Source organism: Pteropus vampyrus, unplaced genomic scaffold, assembly GCF_000151845.1.
Source record: "Pteropus vampyrus isolate Shadow unplaced genomic scaffold, Pvam_2.0 Scaffold19, whole genome shotgun sequence".
NCBI lineage: Eukaryota > Metazoa > Chordata > Mammalia > Chiroptera > Pteropodidae > Pteropus > Pteropus vampyrus.
The window spans coordinates 7,132,055-7,142,613 of NW_011888800.1; the positions used below are offsets into that span (position 1 = coordinate 7,132,055).

The window sequence follows — 10,559 nt, forward strand, 5'->3', positions numbered from 1 at the left end:
CATTGTTAGAACAAGATTTTTATTGATAAAAGAAAGGGAGGAATTGATTAGCTACATTGCTAACAAAATGAATTGGTACTAGTAGAGTCAGCAGCGTAATACTGTATATGAATAAAAGTCAAAAAGATTGGTACTTAGTGCAAGTAGAATCATTTATACATTATAAGGTACTCAAGCAAAGATGCAGAGTTGAGGGTCCTGGCACCAAGTGTGAACTGTGAGGAGATACTAGAAAGGAGAATTTTAGAAGAAAGATAGAAGGCAGCATAAAAGATGTAATTAAATATAATAGTATAACTAATTCATCTAGCCTGGGTTCTCAGCTTATGGTAAAGATGTGTATTTACTAAATATTTTAGTTTTAAATTTGTCTCACATTAGAATCTCTTGTATGTCAAAAAGAGAAGTTAACATAATTTTCTAGTTTGTATTTCATAGGATATAATCAGAACTTTTTATTTTCTGGCTTTATATTATCAGTTATAGTAGTCCTACCTCTATTGTCAGTTAATGAAGTTATATTTCTTCTGCTTGGAACAAATCTTAGACTAATGATAGTAAAACATTCAGTTAGTATTTGTGCCTTGACAGTATCTAAAAAAAGAAAACCTAAGTGGAACTCTTCCCAGCCATTTCAAAGACAGCATTTCCTTCCTTCCCTTCTTTAGTTTTTGTTTTTGTTTTTTTTAAAGAACTTCTAAAAGCTTTGGGGGGTAGGGGTGAGTAGAGGGCCATTTGGCAATCAAATTATTTGTAGATTCCACATGCTAATTATATAATAGGTTCTTTGAGTTTGTAGTTAATAAGCTGCATATCATGCTCTCAGCGGTATCATATGTTCAAGAGAACCTGTTTATTCTCCCTTTCTGGCCACAGGGGACTGTTTAAGCCACATTCTCTCTCTAGAAAGTACCTGGGTACTTGGGAGCTGGGAAAGGCTTTCTGTAACAGGTTCCTCAACACAACCAGAGTCACCATAGCAACACCCAGCCTGCCTGGCAGGTGGGATAGGATGAGGTAGTGGGGATGAAACAAGGGCATCAATGGAGACAATACTAAGAGGTCAAGCTTTAACGGTGCATTTCCCTTTCTTCAGAAGCAGCTTGTCACTAAGGGAGTGGTGGCAACTCCAGTTTGTCTCCAAGAAAGATTCTCTGTGGCTTGTACTCCTACAAGCCAGCGGCACCCAAAAGCCCAGGGCGCTGCAGGTCGGAACACCTCATGTGTGAAGGGGTCAGTTAAGCGCTCCACTCTCTCAGCAACTAAAATGAACGTCAGGTAAAGAAGAGCTCCAAAATGTGTTTGAGGTCAAGGTCTCAAAGCTTTACTGCTTCTAATACTTTTCAGGTGGACTGCATCAAATAAGTTTTACGTTGATGAACAAGAACAAGGATCGGAACATAGAGAAAGATCACCAAATGATTATTATAAGTTCTAATCTTTTTCTTCAAATTTGTTTTTCTTGTTTTATCCAACTTTGCTAAGCTCACATTTGATTCATAAGTAAAGATAGAAAATAAGATATATATGGATATTTTTCATTTTATTAGTTTAATGTATGCCTGTGTAAAGAGACATTTTTCCATTGACTTAAATAAAAAGGTGAAGCTAAATTCCTACAGAAAATATCTCAGTGCAGTGAAATAAAAAATGGTCTCATCCTAAAGTATAAATAGTATTAGCCAGTGGGTATTGCAGTGTCATAACTCTCATGCCCCATTGATTCCTCTGTTTTCTTTGCTTGTACTTTTCCTGACAGCAATTATGGCTGTCCCCAAATTTTTATTCTTTTTTAAGGGCATTTGTAGCATCTAATAGAGCTGGTGCATGGTAACACTTCTCCAACATGTGCAACTATCTGACATAGTTTTTAACTCTTAAAAATGCCCTTAAGTTTAGAATTCTATTTACTGAGTTAGCTTGGAATATGAGGTACCTATACTTGGCAGTTCTGATTGTATTTAATATTATTTAAGACCACTATGGTCAGAGACTAGCCCTTCTTTTATTGCAAGGTACAAAATAGCATCCATCTTAGCATATCCAATTTTCTTAACTCTGTTGTAGAGTCTTTAGTAATAATTTTGGGTGTCGATTCAGGATCACCATCAAATCTTTTGTTACAAGGCCGTTAAGTCCCCTTCTGTTAATCCCCCACCACCAACCCTATGTATATTTATATCTGTCATTACTAGATTTTCATTGACTATAAGACACCATCAAGTGAAGGCTCGCCATTATTTTATGAACCAGTAAGAAAAGTCACTGCCAACTAACCATAATGTGTTGTTATCAATTGTAAAACATCTCAGTTTCAGAGATGTTAAAATGTAGGAAAAACTATGCACCAGAGAATCAATGAAATACATTTATGGCAGTTTGCTATGAGTAGAGAATGGCCTTGTGTACCACTGAAATGAATGACATTCTTGTAGGAAGATGTAAGATTTTCTTCTCATCACTCATTTGGCATAGCAGTCTCTTGTTCCTTCTGACTTGCCATCACCAGGAAGAGGAGAATTAAGGGGAGCGTCTTCAAGTACCTCAATTGTAAGGATGCCTGCAGGTATCACTTTCAAGCTCTGTCTTGTATTGTCATTGGCCAAGACCAGGAGAGAAGAGAATACAATGCCATATTTTACAAATAACAAAAGTTAATAAATGATTTGCTTGAGCATCAATGTTTTAAGAATATGTCTATTCTGCAAAGGAGGTTTATTTATGTAACACTATTGAAGCCCTTTCACTGATGGGTGATGGAAAAGTGGTTTTGTTTATAAGCTTGACACAAGTTACTCTTGACAGTACTCATGTCTTATACACCACTGTCCCATTTAGGTTTTCCGCTACTACTAAAGATAATGAGCATAAGCGTTCGCTGACCAAGACTCCAGCCAGAAAGTCTCCACATGTGACCATAGCTGGAAGTACCCCAAAAGGCCAGGCTGTGCTTGGGACTCAAAAATTAAAGACCACAAAAGGGGATTCTGTTGCAGGTAAGAAAACTTTGGTTCATCTTTAAGCATGTAATTTCCTGAAATTATTAAGTATATCTGTTTCCTTAAAGCCTCTCCATATCTGTAAAATCAAAAGCAAGCATATCCTCATAGCATATTTTTCATTTTATACTGATGAGGGAAATGCAGAAACCCAAAGAAAAAGCTGATATCTGCTGAAGACTCCATCCTGTCCAAGAGGAGTCCAAGATGGTGACCCTCCCTGAAGAGCATTTGGCCCCTTCTCAGACTCAGAGATTAGGAAGATCAGTGTTCATTACAGCCTCTGAATGGTCCTGCAGGACTCTGAAACTAGCAGGATCAGAGTTCACGGAATAAATGCCACACTCTTGACTGGGTGAGCCAGAATAAGCCATAAAGATACTCTTGTACACACTGTCCACTTAATCAACATCTACAATGACCAGGTGATTTTCAAAAGAATACTATAATATCAGTGTGAAGGTTTAAAACAATATCACAAACAGGTTGAGGCCTGTATTAGAGCTATGTCAATATTCTCCTGGGAGTCCCATTGAATATGTCAGTCAAGAGCCTTGATTGCCAGATTCCCTGAGACTGGAGGAATCTAGCAGGACTTTCAGACTAGAGCATCATTGGTAATCAGTGTGGAGACTCTGAGGATTTCTTCATGCCTTTAAAGATCTAAAGTAAAGATTGAATAGTGAAAGTGACAACTAAATTTCAAGAGTCCAGAAGTGAGAATAATAAATATACATAATTCCTCCTCTAAATGACCTCTTTCATTCCCACCCTAACCCTTAATCTTATCTATACCAGCAAGAAAACATTCCATAGAATATTCTAAATCATCCTGTAAAATGGGAAGAAAGGGGCTTGGATAGAAGACTGCACTAAAAAATAGAGAGTGGAATTGCCTAGGGTATGACACTGTCATTTTACAAAGAGCATTATGTTCTCTGAGCTCACTGAGCAGTAGCCACCTACCTTAAAATGAGCAAGGACTCACATATGCTCACAAATAAGGACATGAGGCAGAAACTAAATGTTTACCATATTCTGAGCTTTCTCCTCTAAGTAATTCAAGGATGTGCCAGTTGGGATTGGACTTTTTCCCCCAGTTATCAAATATGAATTTTATGTAAACAAAATCAAACTATATGACTTTTTCCCTGTGATTTCCTTCATTCATTTAGTATAATGTTTCAGGAATCATCCGTATCAATAAGTGAGCTAAAGTTTATTCATTTTCACTTTTTCAATGGTACCATTATTTACAATTTATCCATTTTACTGCTCAGGGACATGTGGATTTTTCCAACTTTTATTATTCTACATGGTAGTATAACTGGATCGTTCTTGAACATGTCTCTTGTACATGTGCAAGAGTTTCTCTAGACCTAGGAGTGGGCCTGCTGGTTAGAAGGGTATGCAGATGCAGACATTTATTTACTGCAGTGGTTGAGCCGTACCAGTTTACACTCTCATCAGCAGTGTGTGATCGCCTCATTGTTCCCCTCTTCCCATCACTAGATATCAACACACTGGGGTAGTTTAAGCACAGGGGTTTGTGCTTTTCTGTTTTAACTAGGTGGTCCTAGATCCTGATTGCTCATTCACATCTACAGGCAAGTGCTGACATTTGACAATGGCCTGAATGCAACCTGTAGCGGAAAAGATTATAAAATGTATCTCAGATACATGGTGCCCAACCACAGCAAAAATTTGGCTTACTAAATTATACTCTCCTGGTATATTTTTAACTTTTATGGTACAAAATTTCACATTCTTAAATAATAGCTTTTATTAATAAAAACCAGAACCATGAATCTTTTCATCTATATGTGATTAGGTTCCTTGAAGGCTTATATGTGTGTTAATAAAAATGTTAACTATTAATAATATGTGATTTTTAAGAAGGATAAATAGTATCAGGGAAACAGCCTGAAAAATTACCCAGTTGATTCTTTAAACAGGATTCTAAACGCCCTGCTGATCCTAAGAAGTGTCATAATGTTTAGACTATTGGGCTGCTGCTAACGGGGGAAACAAATGTCAGTGCTTAGCATTCCTTGGTTATTCTTTTCTGCCCCTTTTTAACGTTACACCTGTGTCAGACTGTTCTATAAATTATGTTTTTAAGATTGAGTAGCAATACTTAAATAAAAAATTACAACGAGTCTTTTTTTTCTAATTAAGCCCTTGGGTTTTGTGTGTTGGCTTTTTTTTTAGTTATTACCCCACTCAGGTTGACAGCTGATGCAACAAAGACTCCGGTCTCCCATAGGAAACCAGTGTTTGATCTCAAAGCAAGTTTGTCTCGTCCCCTCAACTATGAACCACACAAAGGTATGTGAGGATGTTTGACGTACAAGACGTGTTAAGACTAAAGATTAACCAATTCTGTAACTGAGAATGTGAAAAATTCTAGTGACTCAGTGGAAGCCTTACTTGACCACCTAGAATACCTACCCGCAACCCTGTGTCCACATGACCCATGATTAAAAAGAATGTCCATTAAATACTAAATAATTGATTCACTTCAAAACCAAGAAACTCAGAAGTTCAGAAGAAAACATATATGAATGTTTTCTTTACAGCTTTCAAAGGATCCTAGGCTGGCTGGGAACCACCAGTCTAATAACCTGGGACATTTATTGCCTAGATGTCAGTCTTGGGCATATATTAAAATATCCTTACATCTATTTAAAATATCTATACTTACTGTGATATTTCAGTGTTTTTGGAATTACTTTAAAAAAAGAAAACTTCCTACAGTAATCATGTTTACGTAACAGTGTTTATCTTTAAATTACTAATGTCAATGAAACAAGAATAATGAAAACATAAATCTTCTTTAGCAGTTAGTCAACTGAACTGTGGTAAAAAGAAAAAATCTACTTTTCTCACACACCCATTTCCCCCCCCGCAAGTGTTCCCATCTGTGGCAATGGCACCTCTACCTACTGAGTTGTCAGGGCAGAAACCTAGGAGCCCTCTTTGGCTCCTCACTCTCTCTCTCAGACCTCATATCCAGGCCTTGAGCCAAGTCCTTTCTCCTCTACCTTTGAAATGGAGCTTTAATCTGACCACTTTACCCTTTCTTTATTTCAACTCTTTTCGATCCAGGTCATCGTCATCTCTTACCTGGGCTTCTAGAACAGCCTGTTTGCCCTACTATGACCTTGAAAACAAACCAGAGTACATCACTGCCTTGCTCAGAACCTCAAGGTTTCTCATCTCTCTCTCAACCTCAATCATTGCCTCCTCCCTTCCCTGACTTTGTGCCAACCACACTAGTGTTTCAGCTCCTCAGACACACTGAGTTCATTCCCACCTCCTGGTCTTTGAACTTGTTATCCCTCTCTTCTACCTGGAATACTATTCTCACAGACCTTTGCATAGCTTGCTCCCCCATTTAAATGGGGCATCCACTCAGCTGTCACCAACTCAGGCCTTTCCTCTCCTCCCTGCCTCCCACACTCTTTATTCCTTAGCCTGTTTTACATTTCTTCTTAGCACCTGGCACCACCTGATGTTATGTTACTTGACTATCTACCTCTACATTTGAAATGTAAGCCCAAGGGAGCAAGGATCTTTGACTGCTCGGTTCACTGCTATGTCCCCAGTACTTACAACAGTCCCTGGCAATATACCAGGTGCTCAAAAAGTATTTGCTGTGGAAATGACTGTGACCACCACTAACTTCGACTGACAGTAGAAAACCTGGATGTAAAGCTTCATCTGTGCTGATTATTTTCATATCCTAGACAAATCACTTAGTTCCTTTATGGAAGGGAAAATAAATAAGTACTACAGCAATTATTGATTAAATGATACAATGGGTGTGGAAGTAATTTTTATAAAATTGGAAACACCACAAATGATAATCATTGGTACTCAGAAATAGATCATAATGTATACAAATAAAGCAACATAAACATCTGGAAATTTGGTTCCAGTTCTAAAGCCAACAAAGTATTCCCATTCATTCCATTCCATATACATTTTAACAAGTAATAATAACAACAAACTACAAGTGAAATACTACTTTTATAATTAATAAACATAATACCTATGGGATAAACTACTTGGTTATGATGGCTTTTTTTAATGTGCTGTGTGCTTTTAATAGGAGTTTGTTTTTTAGTATTAAGATTTTTTTCCCATGACTTTCCAAGAATTAAAAAGTAGAACACACACAAAAAAAGTAGAATACATTTTTTTAGAGAAAAAATGCAATTTATATCTGTGAAATATGAAATTAAAATTAATAGGAGACTTATACTGGCAAATGTCTATAAAACAAAGTATAATGCAAACAAGTAGCCACAGAGTAATAAAATTGAGAATATTAATACAAGAATTTTCATAAATCTGTCTTTGTCTCTGTCCTAAACTAGGAAAACTAAAACCATGGGGACAATCTAAAGAAAATAAATCTCTGAATGAGCATGTAAACAGAGTTAGCTTCCATAAGAAAATGTACAAACAACCTCGTCTCCAGGCTAGGTGAGTACATTATTATCCAGTTCTATAATTCTGTTAATTTTGAAAGACCATATAAAAGTAGAACCTCTGAGGGAATCCCAGTAAATGGTGTTTAAGGGGCTGGAAGTAGAAATGTAGCTTTCTAAAAGCAGTGTGCCTGGGCCCCAGCACAATGGGTTCTAATTCAGTAGGTTTGAGGTGGGGCCCAAGCATCTGCATTGTTTTCAGAGCTCTACAGGTGATTCAGAGGAAGACTCAGATTCAGAGGGCTGCTCTTACATGACCTATCTCCCAAATAGTGTACCTGAATATCCCTCAAGACACCAACTGAAGTGCCCATGGAACCTAGGCATGCAGATAGATGTAAATTCCTCACTCTCAGGGAAACTAAGCTTACTAGGCTTCAGGGCCCTACCAGAGGAAAACCCCCAGGTTGCCCTTAGAGGCTTTCTTCTGCATGAAAACTAAGTTAAAGCTGGAGCTCACTCTGGGCTGCAGCTGGTCCTGGTTGGTGATTCCCTGCAAGAAACTCCTGATATGTGGTTACCTGTCATTTGACTTGCCTATATCCAGCTGCTACCAAGACCTTTACTAACTATATTTGCTATTAAGATCATTAACATGATCCTGGGCTTTTTATTTTTCTCTAATCCTTTTCAGAAAAACAGTAGCTTAAGTCAGTAGACCCTGGCTCCAACATTTTAATTAGGCTAAATAATTTTGAGCTTGAACTTTGACTTCCAGAGGTAGAAATTTCTCATTTAAAATAAATAAAAACTATAGGGGTTGAATTCAGTCACCAATGTACCTTCTGGTTCCAGTTCTTTGCTCGACTTTAGAATGTTGCATTAAGATAAAAAGGAAAATACCAATTTCTAGCCCTTTAACACAATGACTTACAGATGTGGCTTCCATCACACACAGACCACCAGATAGAGTGCAGTGTCCTATAAGTGTCCACCAAATGTGCTGGATGTCATTTTAAGTTTGGACATTAGTCTAACAATAAGCGCTTTAAAGTGGTCTGTTGTGGAGCTTCACTAGAACCTAATGTGTACCTGTCTCGCTTAGGGAGGAACAGCGGAAGAAACATGTGCAAGAACGAAAGGAGAAGAAAGCAAAGGTTTTGGAAGCTCGAAGAGGCCTCATTATGGCTGCAGATTAATAGTTTTTTTTTTAACATCCTGTAAATATTTCTTTATTCTGAACCTTTTTTGTAAATATTTTTATACTGTCCTCCCTACTTTAGTCAAGTTTTTTCTGTTAACTTTGTTCATAATATGTAGTGTTGGTGGGTTCTTCATATGTTACAGTCTCTGAAAAGATGTTATTACCTTAAAGCTCACAAATTCTTCAAAATAGTTTTAACCTAAGTCCCTGTACAACCCAGTTTTCTAATGAGACCCATCCTATAGATTCTTGACCTAGATTTTTAATGTCAATTCCCTCTGCTGGTTCTAATATTAACAGAACTCCAGTCTTCTAGGCAAAAGCAATTACCTATCAGTAGCTAGTTATACCATAGGCTCTAGTAGAAATTGAACAATAACAAGTTATAAACAGGGTAAGCTGGGAAAATCCACTTGATGCTCTAGAGAATCTAGTAGTCTTAATGAAACTGTGGGCCATATGGGTTGGTTATGGCAACAATATTTTAACTATGTGAAGTGTTTTAAGCTTATATGCACCTTTGTTCATATCAATTCATGCAGTTGCCATCTGTCACTCAATATATTCTTAAAAACAAACTATAGCTCATTCTAGCCTTGCTTATTTAAAAATATACAGGGCCATATTGAAGTTTGAGGATTGCTGTAAGGATTACTATGCTGTGTCAAACTTAAATCTTATACAATTTATGGAAAAGACTAGAGTTGCTTAGCATCATATCCATGTTTGTTGCACCGAAGTGGACCTTCTGAGTTTTGTACTGCTTAAGGTTTTCATAAATAAAATTTTTTCTCACAGTGGTAGATTTATTCTTTGTAAACATAATTGGCTTCCAAGATTTAGTTGATCAGCTAAGATTAGCAAGAGCTTATACTCTTCATGCATCTTTTCTTGCCTACCCACTCCTACCCCAAGAAGAAACGACCAAGTCCTTCTCTTGTACTTTCATAACACCTATCAGATTGTTATAATAATTGTTATACATATATGAATCTGCAGAACATACTCCTGGGTGCTTAATAAATTCAGATTTTGCTATCAAGAAAGAGACCAAATCAATCAAGAAACCTCAAATACACTGCTGCTGGGAAGGTAAAATGATACAACTACTTTGAAAAAATTTAGTAGTTTCTTTAAAAAGTTAAATGTATGTCTACCATATGACTTAGCAGTTATACACCAAGGTATATATACCCAAGAGAAATGAAAATACATGTCCACACAAAAACTTGTATGCAAATATTTGTAACAGTATTATAGTAGCCAAAAAGTGGAGAAAAATCCAGCTGTCCATCAATGAATGAATGGATTAAAAAAGATTATGCACTAAAAAATAATGAAGTACCGATAACATGCTACAACATGATGAACCTCAAAGACATGCTAAGTGAAAACCCAGACACAAAGGTAATATATTGTATGATTCTATTTAAATGAAATATCTGAAGAAGCTAAGTCTACAGAGGAAGTAGATCAGTAGTTACCTGGGGCTGGGGGTGGCAATGAGAAGTGACTGTAAAGGAGTATTAAGGTTTCTCTTTAGGCTGATGGAAATTTTCTAAAATTAACTTGTGGTAAAGACTGCACAATTCTGTAAATATACTAAAAATCATTGAATTGTAGACTTAAAACAGGCAAACTTTGTTATGTAAATTATACCTCAATAAAGCTATTAAAAATAAAAAGATAATTATGTGAAAATATATAAAATAGATTTTAGGCCAAGATAATGGAAAAGCTATTTATATATAGCCTTTGTATATTCTTATTTTTAACTTGGCTTGCTTAGGGTACTCTGACTATATTATAGTTTCCTATCTCCTCTGAGATGACAAGAATTGATCAATTTAAACTGTTAATCAGATTTTATTTTTGGTAGATGCAATTGCTGTAATACTTAAAATGACTAGGGAAGCGTTA

General features: G+C 36.6%; 1 protein-coding gene across 4 annotated transcripts in view; it reads left to right on the forward strand.

The window, feature by feature from the left end:
• NUSAP1 (nucleolar and spindle associated protein 1) overlaps positions 1–9,442 on the forward strand; it is a 28,569-nt gene extending 19,127 nt beyond the window's left edge. For 3 of the 4 annotated variants that reach the window (XM_011354942.2, XM_023527772.1, XM_023527773.1), the window contains 5 exons: positions 1,097–1,278; positions 2,839–2,996; positions 5,211–5,327; positions 7,382–7,490; positions 8,541–9,442. In XM_011354942.2, the coding sequence (XP_011353244.1) occupies positions 1,097–1,278; positions 2,839–2,996; positions 5,211–5,327; positions 7,382–7,490; positions 8,541–8,634 (660 nt within the window). In that variant the 3' untranslated portion in view covers positions 8,635–9,442. The remainder of the gene's footprint in view (positions 1–1,096; positions 1,279–2,838; positions 2,997–5,210; positions 5,328–7,381; positions 7,491–8,540) is intronic. The other variant, XM_011354943.2, reaches the window with a different exon arrangement.
• Positions 9,443–10,559: the final 1,117 nt, after the last annotated feature.